The sequence below is a fragment of the Chlorocebus sabaeus genome, chromosome 1 (genome assembly GCF_047675955.1).
Source record: "Chlorocebus sabaeus isolate Y175 chromosome 1, mChlSab1.0.hap1, whole genome shotgun sequence".
NCBI lineage: Eukaryota > Metazoa > Chordata > Mammalia > Primates > Cercopithecidae > Chlorocebus > Chlorocebus sabaeus.
In genome coordinates this window covers 129,609,851-129,624,443 of record NC_132904.1, presented here as the reverse complement: position 1 = coordinate 129,624,443, position 14,593 = coordinate 129,609,851, and the positions used below count along the sequence as shown (strand labels likewise).

At 52.4% G+C, this 14,593-nt stretch overlaps 1 protein-coding gene across 12 annotated transcripts in view; it reads left to right on the top strand.

Annotated features, from left to right (window-relative positions):
- Positions 1–14,000: 14,000 nt before the first annotated feature.
- Positions 14,001–14,593, top strand: part of IGSF9B (immunoglobulin superfamily member 9B) — a 59,200-nt gene continuing 58,607 nt past the window's right edge. For all 12 annotated transcript variants that reach the window (XR_005242666.2, XR_005242660.2, XR_005242659.2 and 9 more), the window contains exon 1: positions 14,001–14,298. Coding sequence is in view for 5 of the 12 variants with exons in the window: in XM_038004973.2 (XP_037860901.1) it covers positions 14,235–14,298 (64 nt within the window). In the remaining 7 variants the exon portion in view is untranslated. The remainder of the gene's footprint in view (positions 14,299–14,593) is intronic.

Sequence of the window (14,593 nt, the reverse complement as noted above, 5' to 3'; positions counted from 1 at the left end):
CAGGCCCTGCTTCCAGGCTCCGACTCAGCAGGTCTGGGGGCATCTGAGGTGAATTCCGGAAGCTGAGTTCTTATCATGTGCTCCAGGTGATCCTGACACCGGTGATCCATGAGCCTGGTTTGGGGGAACAGAAACAGAGCTGTAGGGAGTGGAAAGCAAAGAGATGTCAGGAAGCAGGTGGTACCAGCTCAGGGCAGGGGCTGCTACAGGGAAGCCTGAGTGCCTGACATCCTGCCTGCCTGAGGAGAGAAGTGCAGCCGTCCCTGCTGTGAGTGAAGAGTGAAGATGGAAGGACTGAATGACCGTTCTGAAAACCCGGGCTGTTCTGAGACTCCTTAAGACTTGTTCTGTGGGCTTTGGAAGAGAAGCAGCTGCATCTTTCTTAGGCAGTGGAGGGTCGGGATGGGGCAGGGTGGGAGGGGTTGAGGTGGGGGCGCGGGTTCAGGAAACAGGAGGGGAACATGACAGGAGACAGAAAAGGAGTAAGAACAAAACAGAGAGCAGAGTGCTTGGGGCCTTCACTGACCGCTAATGGTGACAGATTCCCAGCCATTGCTGTTAAACGCCTGAGATCATTTGCCAGTGTGAGGAGCACAAGGAAAGGACTCTGTCCTGACAGATTCATCAGCAAGGAGGGGAAGGAAGGGGGACCAGCTCAGGGCTGGGAAGACTGCCTGGGATTCTGGGAAGAAAAGGAAGATTGGGACAGCGTAGGAGACGGGGCAGTGTGAGTGTCTGAAAGCCCCTCCGTCCCTGGCCAGTGACTGTTCTGCCCTGCACAGCAGCCAACCAAGCACGAGAGGTATGGGGCTTCCAGAAAGATGGGTTTGTGCTTTTGTAAGTGAAATGATTCCATTCTGAGCATCAGAGAACCTTCTACAGAAAGTGGCAGGTCATAGGATGAGGCTGATCGGGGACCTGGCAGTGTCCAGAGGTCTCCTTTGCCTAAAGTAATCTGCAAAGTAGTTCTCGGTCTCCACGTCCTACCCTTTGAAACATCAGAAGTACCTTCTTGAATCCACGGAACCCTCCTGACTGTCCTTCTGGGACCTGTCCTAGGATGACTCGGCTTAACACTGGTTCTCCTGGCATAGTGATTCTCAGAGAGGTCACAGACCTGGTGACGGGTTTCACATGAGGGAAGGTGGTTGAGGGGTGGTAATGCGAGGAGCAGAAGGATAAATGGACTGCATACAGCTTTAGGGGTTGGAAGAAGAGAGATGTCAGGTGAGACAAAGGTTATAATTAAGAGAAGGATTAGAAGGATTTTGGGGTGAATTGAAATTATCTTCTTGATTTTCTAGAAACTATTTTGACCTCTTACCTAGTCATGGACTAAGGAGAGAGTCAAAAGCCATGCGAGGGTGCATATGGCTGCCCACCCCTCTTGGCCCATCTTCTACCCATTTCTCCCTTCTTGGTGTGATGTGCCAGTCCCAGATGGCACCCGTCCCCACCCGGTTTCCTGTATTCATTTCGGCTCTCATTCCTTGCACAATTACTCATACATGAGCCAGGCTGGGATGCATAACAATATACCCTAACATTCGTATAATGCTGTGCAGTCCTCAAGCTCCTTTTAGACCCATGACGTCATCGGATGCACACGGCCTGCCACGAAGGAGGTCACACTGTGTCATGGCTGAGAATACAGATTCTGGAGGCGGGCTGCCTGGGTTCCAATCCAGTTTCTACTCCTACCATTGGTGTGATCTTAGGCAAGTGCTTTCATTTATTCTTCTATACAGTGAGGATAGTAACAGATCATTCCATTTAATGTCATGAGGATTCAAGGATTTAATCTTTGTAAAGTGCTTATAACAGGGCTTGGCATTCAGGAAGCTCAGTTCGTGTTAGTATTATTATTGTGATTATTCCAAGTTAGTAGACAGGAAACAGAGACTCAGATGGGGTGAGTAACCTGCCTAGGTCTCAGAAATTTGGCAAGACTGGGGCATGAACCCAGATATCCTGGCTCATGGTCCCGCAACATGGCAATGCTGTGTCACCAAGGAAATCAATATGTTTTGCACAGACTATTCATCTCTTGGCCTGGAAGTGCCTGGGGCTGGGAGCCAGAGTGGTTGTTAGCGACATTGACAGTGTTCTCTAGTACACGTCAGGCACAGTGCTGGGTGCTGTATGGTCTCCAGTCATTTGATCCTCCTGACAGCCCTGAGAGGTAGGTATTTTCAACCCCTGTTTATAAGACTCCTGGGTCAACAGGGTTGGACTTGAGTGTATCTGACTTAGCTGGTCTTCTGGATGCACGTAAGCGGCCTCTGGTGTCCCGCGCCTCTGAGAACTGCTCTGGGCTTCACCGTCCTGCTATGGAGGCGCTGTCCACAGTGCTGAGGGACTCGGCTGGACCACCACTGCCCCCAGCCTGGGGCACATGGGTGTGTTTGTAGAAGGCTCTCTGTTCATTCCCCTGCGCCCCTATCCTCAGACAAGGGGCTTTCTGATGTCACACGTCTCTCTGATCTCCAGAGGCTCAGAAACCGGGGTGCTTTACAGGATGAGAGTCATCTTTCTGCCCTGAACCTCTTTCTTTCCCTTTCTTGGGCGTGCGGGGATCTAAGGATCTACAGATACAGCGCAGCATGTGTGTGAGTGCACACACGTGCAGGTGCACACACAGCCGGTGTGCCGTTGCTGTATCTATATGTATCTCTAGGTTCTCTACCGGCCTGCGTGTCTGTGAGAAAGTGTGTGGGTGGCAGGTCTCTATGGGGTGGCACAGCACCTGTCTGTGTGGGTGGTGTGCGAGTGTGTGTCCCTGGAGTGTGCGTGGTGTGGGGAGTGTGTGGAGGCGGCTAACGACTGTTATCTGTGGCGTGCTGACCATCCTGCAGTTGTGAGGTCTAGTTTGCTTGACTTCATCTTTACCTTCTCCCAGAGTCTCCCTGTGCGCATCAGATTGTGCAGACACGCATGGACCTATGCACACACACGCGCGCGTGCAAACACACACACCTGTGTCCTCAAAGCTTGTGCAGACACGCATGGACCTATGCACACACGCGCGCATGCAAACACACACACACACACGCATGTAAACACACACACCTGTGTCCTCAAAGCTTGTGCAGACACGCATGGACCTATGCACACACACGCGCGTGTGCAAACACACACACCTGTGTCCTCAAAGCTTGTGCAGACATGCATGGACCTATGCACACACACGCGCGCGTGCAAACACACACACCTGTGTCCTCAAAGCTTTTCAAACCTCCTTCTTCCATATCCACGGACACACGGGTAGCGCCCTGCATTATAGTGCAGCGCTCACATATGCATGCAGACACTGAGCCAGGCGCACACGGAACACGAGCACACACACCCGGACCCCCAGCTGACCCCGCAGAAGGGGCTTGTTGCTCCCCTCCACTTTCCTGTCCCTGGTCTTCCGCCTCCCGTCTCCTCCAAGGGGCGGGATCCTGTCCTTTCTCTCTTCTCTCTTGGGAGTGGCTGTCTTTGGCCTGGTGGTCTCGGTAGATCATGCCGGGGCTGGGGCTCAGCACAGCAAGGCCGAAACGCGGATTTGTCCTCCTGCTAGTCTCGGTTCTCCCGCCGGCGCCACCTGCTGGCGGTCGTTCCCTAGAGCCTGTAGCCCGTGCGGGTGGGAGCCGGGTGCCCCAGAGGGCAGGACTGCGTGAAGCATGGGCAGCCTGGACGCTGGGCACGGGGTAGGGGTGGAGAAGGTGGATTTCAGGCGGACAAGTCTCCTTGGGACCTGATTTAGACAAGACAAGAAGGGTGTTCTGGGGACGTCCGTGCCAGGAGTTCTGGTGTGGGAGAGCATGAGGCCCACCTGCACATGTGTTCACGTGTCCTACTTGCACACAGCCCACGTTAGCCTCGCGATGCGTGAGGATGTGGCACACACTTGCACACATGAGCAGCTCCAGAGGGAGCAGACGGTGTAGATAACATATGTGTGGTTATCTGAAGAGATTCTGCATGTGAGCGTGTGCACAGGAGGGTCCGCGTTGGTGTGTGGACCTCTGTACATGTCATTTTGCATACGTGTGTGTGTTCCTACAAGGGCTGTGTGTGCAGCATGTTGCTTGTGTGTGTGTCTGCAGAAACACGTGGGTTTTAGTTGTGTTAACACACCATATGGTAAAAGCCTGGGCATTTCTGATTATGCCAAACCCTTCAACCTAGACACAGGTCTCTGAAAAATTGTCAACATTTTCTTCTACACTGCCAACTCCTGATCCTCCTAAGGGCACTGCCTGTCCTTCAGCTGATACTCAGCCTCCTCCCCTTCTCTTCCTTCATGCCCTTCTCTAAATACCCATAATTCATGTTAGAGTCAGACTCGGTGGAATTCCGTATACAGAGATTTCCCAGCTACCATCATCATCTCAGGGCTGAGGGCGGCTGAACCAGCCACTGACCCCTTCTTCTCTGCCAAGAGCAGCCCGTTGGCCTGGACGATGAATGGTGAACCATCCACCCCGGCCCCTCCTCACTCCCTGCTTTTTCACAGGGCTCATGCCTCAAAGAACCTCCACAAAGGGACGGCAGCCCAGGGCAGAGAAAGGCCCCTTCTCCCCACAGCAAATGCTCTTTTCAAACCAGCCTCCCTCTTGTTGGAATGTTGCAGAGGCTGCTCCGTGCCCCTCAATTAACCTTGGGAAGCTGCCAGGAGAGCAGCCCTCGCAGAGCCAGCCCCTCCATCCCCTTCTTCCCATATTCCCCCTTCCATCAGCTCATTGTCCGGGATTCCCCATGAGACTCTCTTTTCAGTGCCTCCACTGGCCGCCTCCCACACTCCCCCTCCCCACTGCCCCAGGCTCCCCTGGCAGCTGTGCCCACCACCAAGGCCCAGGCTCTGCTTTTCCAAGTTGCTTTCCTAGAAAGGGAGTGGGGAGGGAGTCCAGCTTCCGAGCCCTCCCCAGTCAGGGCTCTGGATCAACTCTCTTCTCCCAAACAGATCCCGTTATTATGTTTATTCCTCCCACCCTGCCCCCGGGAACACACCCTTCTCATTCATACGCACCAAATATCATTGACAGTTGGGCCTCCCCAGGTTGGGCAGTCCTCTCTATCCTCTATCTCATGTTTTCCCCTGGTCTTTAACCACCTAGAACAGACACTAGGCTGCAGACAAGGTCAGAGGTTAAGCACCATCCTCTAATTCTAGCCAGGGCCATTGCAGCCACATCCCACAGGGTAGATGGAGGTCTGGCTGCACTCTCCTTGCTGGGCTTCTGGTAGACCTGTGCACAGCATCTCTTGAGCACTTGCTGTGGACTGGCCGCCATACTAACCTCTTCTGAGCAACCCTATTGTCTCTTAGCTGTACGTTCTGTGAGGGCAAGAACCATGTCTGTGTTACTTGTCTTGCACCCAGTAAAGTGCTCGGCTCCCAGTAGGTGCTTGGCACATGATGGTGGGTTCAGACAGCTGATTAAATGGTTGGACATTTGCAAAAAAAATGAGGCTTGGGCAGGTTACGCAACTTGCTTAAGGATGCACTGGTGGTGAGGAGAGGCAGGGACAGCACCCAGGTCCTCTGACTCGGAGTCCAGGAATCTCTCCTCTATGCCATATTTGCCTTGTGTCCAAGCACCATGGAAACTTGTTGCTGTGGTACCCTCTGCCATGGACGTGTTTTCCAAGAATAAATCCGGATCTGTCTCTAGGCTGTCCATACCACTCTGAAGCCCAGCGAGGGGAGGGACAGAGAGGAGAGGAGGGAAACAGAGAAAGGAGGGGTTAGGAGAGAAGGCTGTGGAAAAGGGCGGGCAGAGGGCAGCAGGGGAGGGAGGCAGGCTGATGTTTCCATCTGACCTCTGGCCTGTCTGCTCCCCAGCCCCTCTCTTCCTGTCCCCTGCACCTGCTGGGGCAATGTGCATGCCAAGGCTCCCAGGAAGGGTGGGGGCAGTGAGATAAAGCTGCATTGGGCATCTCCAGTAATACCACACAAGGCCCTTTTGTGTGGGTGTTGAGAGCTCAGTGTGGAGAGGTCCGGGAATGAGAGGTCTGGGGGTCGAATGGGTACAAGAATAGACCCCCTAGAGCCCTCCAGCTGTGGCTCCAGGGCCCAGTCTCCTCCCCCACCCCCAGCCTATCCAACTGCAGGCCCAAAGCAGAAGCCCAGGCCCCCCACACCCCTGCAAGGGCCTCTTTCCTCTCCCCAGCCCCCACTTCTGTGCCCTCAGCTTCAGTTTGGTTTTGACCAAGAGAGGTACTTCCTCCTTCTCCTCAGCCTTTCCTTCCACCCAGACCTGTTTCTCACTGCTTCCCTCCAAATTAACCTACAATTCGCCCCATTTGCCTATGCCTCCTTTCCACCTTTCTGAGTGGACCTATTTCCTCATTCTCCCCCAACACAGTTCTGTTCTAAACACGGAAGCCTGTTCCTTGTGCCACACTGACCAGCCGGGCCACCTCCTTGCCACTTCTGCATGCTCGGCTGCCAGGCATCGTTAGGGAATGCCAACTTGGGGCTAGGTGCTGCACAGACCAGCCCCTTGACCTCAGCAAGTTTCAGAGCAGCAGCTTTCCTGGCTGGCAGTCTCTTACTCTTCCATCCCATCTCTCCCTCTCCTTTCTTGAAGACTGAGCTCAGACCTCACTTCCTTTACTCAGCCCTCACCATCTGCGCCATCTCCATTTTCTTTTCTTTTCTTTTTTAATTTTTGAGATGGAGTTTCCATCTTGTTGCCCAGGCTGGAGTACAATGGTGCAATCTCGGCTCACTGCCACCTCCACCTCCCAGGTTCAAGTGATTCTCCTGCCTCAACTTCCCGAGTAGCTAGGATTACAGGCGCCTGCCACCACGCCAGGCTAATTTTTTGTATTTTTTTTTAGAGGTGGGGTTTCACCATGTTGGCCAGGTTGATCTCGAACTCCTGACTTCAGGTGATCCGTCTGCCTCGGTCTCCCAAAGTGCTGGGATGACAGGTGTAAGCCACTGTGCCATTGTCCTGTTCTACTGCAATTCAAGTCTGGGCCATCCTCACTCTTGAGACGGTGTAGACAGAGTTTAGTAAGTGCCATTCATGTGGTCAGCCTTGTTTTTCCATCCAGGTGCTCAGGTCCTGAGCGACTGAGACTGTGGCTGGTCACTTTGGTGTTCTCCGTAGGGCCTAGCACAGTGCTGACTGCAGGCTGGTGTCCAGGTGCTACTCATTCATTGTGGAATCCCTTCTGCTGGCGCTTCTTGAGCGTAGGCCCTGGGCCTGTCTGTTTCTGGCATTCTGGCATGGCTTGCTCCTTGGCTGACTCCTCATAGCTTCTTGAGCCACTGCTCGAGTCCACCTTTTGGCAGTTTCAAGGTTGTCATTTGCCTGAGTCCAGGACTCCATGTGCCTCTGTGGAAGCGTCTATGCTGTACTAGAATCCCTGGCTATTCAAGCCTTGGGGAGAAAGCCAGGTCCCATTTTCTTCCTGTATCATGTCACAGGGGCATGACATTGGGCTGTTGGAGAGTCTGTGACAAACTGCCCATTAGAGTCCTCAGATCCTTCTCTCCTGGGCCTTAGTTCCCACTACCTTCTATGGTCCCTTTTCCAGATGGAGGAAGTAGAACTCAGACAAAGAGAATGACCCACATCTGCTGGCTGCTGGGGCCAGAGCTGGATGGTGCAGTGGAACCCTGATTCTAGTTATCTTCCAGACTTCTGGATGCCAAGAGTTTGAGTGAGGTTCACTGCTGCCTGTCTGTCACTGTGCCTTGCAGCTGGGGCCTGTGGCCATGGACAGACAAGGGCATACTCAGGTGGGCCAGAGTAGCCCCAGGAGGCCTGAGAACAGCATTTTTAATGATGCAGCCATTGGCAAGGTGAGGAGTTGCAGAACAGTGAGGGTGACATGTTCCTGGGGGGCAGTTCACAAGCATGGCTATCTATATAGGGCTCCTGAGTTCTATGGGACAAATTTCATGCAGATTGATGAACTTCCTTTCTGTAGTCCTACCTTAAGTCACACAACAATGAAATATGTCTTCTCTGAGATTGTTCAGAGCTGGCCTGGAACACCAAGAAGAAAGAGGAGAGGGATTAATAAGGCTGAGGGTGCTGTCCACCTAGCTTTCAAATAAACTTATCCTAAATTATAGATCTACTTTCTACCTTGAGCAAGGACTCCTCCCTTCTCAGCTAGGCAAGAAATGAATACAGTTCAGCTAAAATTCTAGTTTCTTTATCATTAACTTCTACTACATTGCCACAAACAAATCTTTAAGAATTTGGACTTCGGGCTCAGCATGAGAGAATTCTGCTCTGTAGAGATGCATGTTTACACCTGTGCACACACAAACGACCAGGACAGGTTGTGAGAGTGTCATCTGCTGTCCACTTGCATATGTGGGCAGCAGTTGGCATACATGCTACCTCTGCCATATGCGTGGGATGGTGAGAGCACAGGGAAGCAACGTTAGGATGCATCCTTGCAATGCATGGGATTTGGGTTGACCCTCTTGCTGGGCTGTGGACTCATCTGGATGAAATACAAAATGACGCTATGGTGGTTGGAAAGGGTATCTTAAGCTAGGAAGGGCTAGATCACTCTCTGGGTCAGTTACCACCACCTAACCAAGCTGTGGCCTTCAGAGGAAATTGCACCTCAACAGAACTCTGGACATTGTAGCCATTTTTTTAAAAAATGCGATCTTATTCTATCACCTGGCCTGGAGTAGAGCGGTGCAATCATAGCTCACTGCAGCCCAGAATTCCTGGGGTCAAACGATCCTCACACCTCAGCCTCCCAAGTAGCTGGGACGACAGGAGCATGCCACCGTGCTGGCTAATTTTTTAACTTTTTTTGTAGAGATGAGATCTTGCTTTGTTACCCAGGCTGGTCTCGATTTCCTGACTTCAAGCAATCCTCTTGCCTCAGCCACCCAAAGTGCTGGGATTATAGGGGTGAGTCACCGTGCCTAACCTGGTAAATTTGACTCATAATGAAGTTTGCGTTTGAATAAGACAAAGTCTTCAGGAATTTATGTTTGGAGAGGGCAAGATGGATGGTTGCAATATCTACTTGGGTCCAGAAAAACAACTTAAGACCAGAGGCCACCCACCCAAGAGACAAGCAGGGAGCCAGGAGAGACGAACACCATGTGAGGTGCTTGCAATGTTCTGGGAGGATTTTGAGCCTAGATGAAAAATTCTTATGGTGAGAGGGCTTGAGACCCTTGCAAAGCTTTTCTCTACTTCTCCTGCATCAGATCTTAAGATTATATATTTATATTTTAGAAATGCAATTTTATTTATTTTATTCTCTCCTCCAAGTTCTTTTAAAATATGCTGACTGGTCTCTGGTATATTAAAAGAAAGCAAAGTGAAAGGATTTGCTTCACAAACAGGCTAGTCTTCTGCAAGGATCAAGGGCACATCTCTGACACCTGGGACTGGCAGCAGTAGCTTGAATCAAAGGGAGAAAACTCTGAGATCGGATACTATATGCCAAGCCCTTTTGTGTTGGTCAATTTTAGATGTCGACTAGGGTAAGGGCTGCCCAGATACCTCATAAAACCTTTCTGGGTGTGTCTGTGAGGGTGCTTCTGGAAGAGGTTGGCAACGGAATTGGGAGGCTGAGTTAAGATGGTCTGTCCTCACTAGTGCAGGCAGCCATCATCCTACCCTCCATCAAGTCCCCACATACAGCACCGAAGGCTGAGGGTGGGCAAATTGCTCTCTTCTGGAGCTGGGGTAGCTTCTCCTGTCCCTTGGACATCAGAACTCTAGGTTCTCAGGTCTTTGGACACAGACTGAATTACACCACCAGCTCCTCTGGTTCTTCAGCATTCAGATGGCATATCATTGGACTTCTCAGCCTCCATAATTGCATGTGCCAATTTCTAAAATACATCCTATTATATCTCTATATGTATATTTGATATCAATATTGGTGTCTATATCAACCCTATTAGTTATATTTTTTTCCGGAGAACTCTAATATATACCTTTCTTTCTAGTTATTTCTTCTAGCAGTCATTTTTTTTGCTTCAATTTTGAAGACTGTTTTCATTGCAAATTGTATCATCCAAAAACGGCTGCAACACTCTCTCCCATCCTATAAGTTCTTCTTAAAATGTGACGGGGGCCAGGTGCGGTGGCTCACGCCTGTAATCCTAGCACTTTGGGAGGCCGAGGTGGTTGGATCACGAGGTCAGGAGTTTGAGACCATTCTAGCCAATATGGTGAAACCCTGTCTCTACTAAAAATACAAAAATTAGCCGGGCGTGGTGGCGTGTGCCTGTAGTCCCAGCTACTCAGGAGGCTGAGGCAGAAGAATCGCTTGAACCTGGGAGGTGGAGGTTGCAGTGAGCTGAGATCACGCCACTGCACTCCAGCCTGGGTGACAGAGTGAGGTTCTGTCTCCAAAAAAAAAAAAAAAAAAAAAAAAAAAGTGACAGGGACACTGTTCTATTGCGAGCTGGGGAACTGTGTCCTCTCCCTTTGAATTGGGGCAGGTTTTTGACCCTGATGGAAGTGATGCTATGTGTCTTCCAAGGCTAGGATATAAAGGGGAATATGCCTTTCACCTGGTTCTACTGGGACGCCAGCTTTTGGAACCCAGCCACCATGCTTTGAGGAAGCCCAGGCAGCCTGCAGAGAGGCCCACTTGAGGAAGAATCACAGCCCTTTGCTGGCAGCCCAGGCTAACAGCCAGTGTCAACGTACTAGCCACGTGAGTAAGCCATCCTGGCCATCCTGAAAGAAGAAAGGTCCACACTCCACTGGAGCTGATGCAACATGACGTAGAGAAGAGCCGTCCTCACCTACCAGTGTCCAAATTGCAGATTCATGAGCAAATGAATGAGCCTCATTGCTTTAAGCCATGATATTTTGGGCTGGTTTTACATGGCGACAACTGATACAGTTCCGTATTTATGTAAACACTAAACATGCTCTTTGGTGTTTGTGTTGAGTAAATTGCTTTTATTTAGAGTTGGCTCTCCTTTTCACAAGCAGCTGTCCCAACAATTGTTCTACCCTGGATTCTGCAGTGAGGTCTGGAACCACTAAGGAAGGTGAGAAGTGACAGGCAAGTGAACTATTGTTTTTGAGTCCTCCTTGTTCAATGACTGTGAAGAGGGAATGAGGATAGTTTCCTCTTCTCCTACACTTGAAGCCTCTGTCAGCCCCTTTTCTCACATGTCCTCCAAAGGCCTCTGGGGATGTGTAGGTAGGTGGCTGCATGTGGTTTTTTTTCACAGACACACTGATGGGATTATTGTTTTGTATTTCCAACAAGTCAATGCCTCTTAAAAGAAGACGACAGACACTCCCATATCTGATATACATAGCATCCCTGGATATATTACTGCATTTATTAGTGACATTGATGACATTCAGGTACACCTATGAACTGCTCAGGGAAGTGGCTCATGTTCCTCCCTCATGTCCCTCTTGGACATCTGGGGTCCATGCTCCCCTTGAACACTCAACTGGATGTGTCTACGCTAGGAAGGGGCAGCCATCCGTTCTGGGTCCAAAGCTCAGCCATATGCCAAGAGGAAAAGATTTGATCAGACTCACTCCCCACTGTAAGCTCATACAGTATATCTCTATTTAGCTGATCTGAAACCCAGTTGAGATATGTCTAATGATGATGATGATGATGAACTTTTCCCTTTCTATCTTAATTTTCTTCCCCTTCCTCTCTGCCTTCATCCCTTGTTCCACTGTTGCCAGTAGAATTATCCAGAAGAAATTTATTCTCCTCTTTAGATAGATCTTTTAAACCCCTTCCCAACCCAATTCATGTTCTAAAGCTTGTTACGTGTTTTTTCTTTCCAATTTGATGGACACTTTTGTTGTTGTTGTGTCTGTTTTTTAACAGGGTCTCATTCTGTCACCCAGGCTGGAGTGCAGTGGCATGATTACAGCAGTCTAGAACTCCTGGGCTCAAGCAACACTCCTGCTTCAGCCTCCTGAGTAGCTGAGACTACTGGCATGAGCCTCCATGCCCGCCATCCGTTCTGATAGACAACTCTACTTTTTTTAGCGGAAGCCACAACCCTGGGTAGGACAAATGGATGGCCAAAGAAAGTAGTCAAGATGGGTGGTGACAGTGGCTCCATCTTTTTCCTTGCCCCGCAGGCCCCTAGGAGAGGGTTTCTCTGAGACCTGTTGTTTCCCGCTCCATACCTAACAATGGTGAGGAATTAGGGCCAGCCTTTGCGGATCCAGCACTTTTCTCTAGGCCACAGTTAGCTGCTTAGAGGTTTTGGGAGGAGAAGGATCCTGTTATGACCAATTCTGCAAATGGATTCCAATATGTCTTTACAGTCCTGGGGCGCTGGGAAAGTGTGTAAGTGTGTGTGTGTGTGTGTGTGTTGGGGGTGGAGTTATTCCAGGTCATGCCACCTGGAAATCGCTGCATCAATGAGACCTGGAGCAGCTCACTTAATTGTCCCCAGAAAGGCATCTTTGCCCAAGAAGATAACCAAAATCATGGCTCAGGGAGAGATGGCCCCAGGTTATGCATCTTGAGTGTGTTTGCACGGGTGGAGGGGTGGGTAGGGTAGAAGGTTATTCAAGAGTCCTGGTTCTCCACATCTATCCAGGCCCTCAACCTTTATCCATGTGCTCATTGACTGCTCTGTTGGGGGCCTCTTTCCGCCTCAGGGCTGGCGGTGAGCTAAGAGGCTTCCGGTGTCAGGGAAGGCTCCACCTTGGGTATTCAAGGCCACTTTCTGTGCATGTGTGTGCACCTGTGCGCACGCTTTCCCAGAAGCAAGTCTCTTTGCTGTTTTGGGAGCTTCGTGTCCTGGAGCCAGGGCTTTGTGCTAATGAGTGCTTTGAGAGGATGAAATTCCTGAGATCTCGCTCGCTGACCCTCTGCCTTCCTTCCTTGGCCAACAGCCCGTCCCAGGGAGCGGCGTGATTCTTACCACTGCCTTCACTCCTTGAAAGAACAAACATCTTCACTGCAGCCTGTGAGCGCTGGTGTGAGGTGATTGTTTATAGTAGATGTTTCCATGACACTCATTTATTTCTTCTGCAAATACAACTGTATTGGGGGAGGGGACGGAGACACGATAGGGTAGGGAGACTGGAACCTACGAAGACCTTCCAGTTTCCTATTTACATTCCTCTGTAGGATGAGAAGCCCCTTCCCTTTCCCTGGGTCTCCACCATCCCAGACTCCTAAAGCGTCCCTCAAACCCATCTTGGTTTCGTGCGGTAGAGACAGAGACGGGGCTGGGCTCCGAGTAAGGTGGGGAGGGGAGGAACCATGTGCGTGAGGAAGCAGCTTTTACCAGGAGAAGTGGGAAAAAGCCCCAACTTTGACTGCTCGGAGTCGGGATTCAGTAATGACGAGCAGCAGTGACCAGCACCGGGGGTGGTGTGTGCACGAGTGTTCCTGAGGGGTCTGTGGCACTTCGCAGCTGAGCCAATGACTCACTCTAAATCTGAGCGACTTTGAGAGGTCATTTTAGTCATCCCCCGGTCTGCATCACGTTTGGAGGGGGTGGTGCGCTGCTCTGGGGACGTGTCTGGGTGCGGAGGGAGTGGGGGTGGGGAGGCGGCGCGTGACCTCTTTGAAAAGCTCTCCGGCGAAGGACGTTCCCCGGCTCTCCCGGGCCGCCGGCTCCTGGGTTTCCCCATCATAGAATCAGCATGGTCCTCTCGGGAACTGCTGTTTGCAGGATGGAAACCGGATGTTGGCTTCCATGAGTGGGCGGGGGCTCCACTTCCCTCAGACCTGTCCGGGGTAATTGCGACCCGTCAGGGTCCCGTTAGAAGCTACCATTTCCTTCACTCACCAGAAACTTGCCACGCAGTGTGAGCTGAGAGAGAAGCGAGCAGAGACGCTACACCGCCTTCTCCCCGGCAATGCGCATGATTCTGCGGCTCTGTGCTCGCCACACTTCAACGCACCTTGAAATGGGCTCGCCTCCTTCGCGCCGCGACGGGCGGAAGGCTGAGCCAATCGGACCCCGGGATTGAGGGAGGCGCCCAATAGGCGGGCGGCGGGGGCGGTTCCAGAGGCCCGGCCCGGCTAGGCTTCACCGTGGACCTGGCTGCGCTCCGCCCGGGCGAGTAGTGCAGGTGCCGCTGCGCCGGGGCCGGGGAGGCGCGCGCCGAGCCGAGCGGAGCCTAGGAGGGATGGAGAGCTGGCCGCCCGGGCTGCAGGAGCACCGGCGCGGGGCGTAGGCGGCGCGAGGCGGGCGCGAGGCGGGCGCTCGGGCGCGAGGCGCGTGCGGGCGCGGGAGCACTTTGCGATAGGATGAGGCTCCGGGCTGGCGCGGTAGTACTATGATTTGGTATGTGGCCACTTTCATAGCAAGTGTGATCGGCACCCGAGGGCTTGCGGCTCAAGGTGAGTTGAAGTGCGGCGTTTCTCCCCTGCCCCTCCCGGCGCCCTCGGCCCCTCGCGCTCGGCCCCCTCGGTTTCCCGGTTCCTCGGCCCCCCGGTTCCCCAGCTCCCCAGCGCGCCTTCCCGCGGGCGAGGCTTGGGCTCCGGCGCGGGCCAGGCGCGCCGGGGAGCATTGCTGGGGAGGGCCTGCGGGCCGTGGGCTGGAGGGGCGGGCGGGAAGGGGCCAGAGCCCACGGGCTGCCGGGCACTCGGGGAAAGGACGCAGTGGAACCCAGGTCGACTTCGCCCACCATGGGCC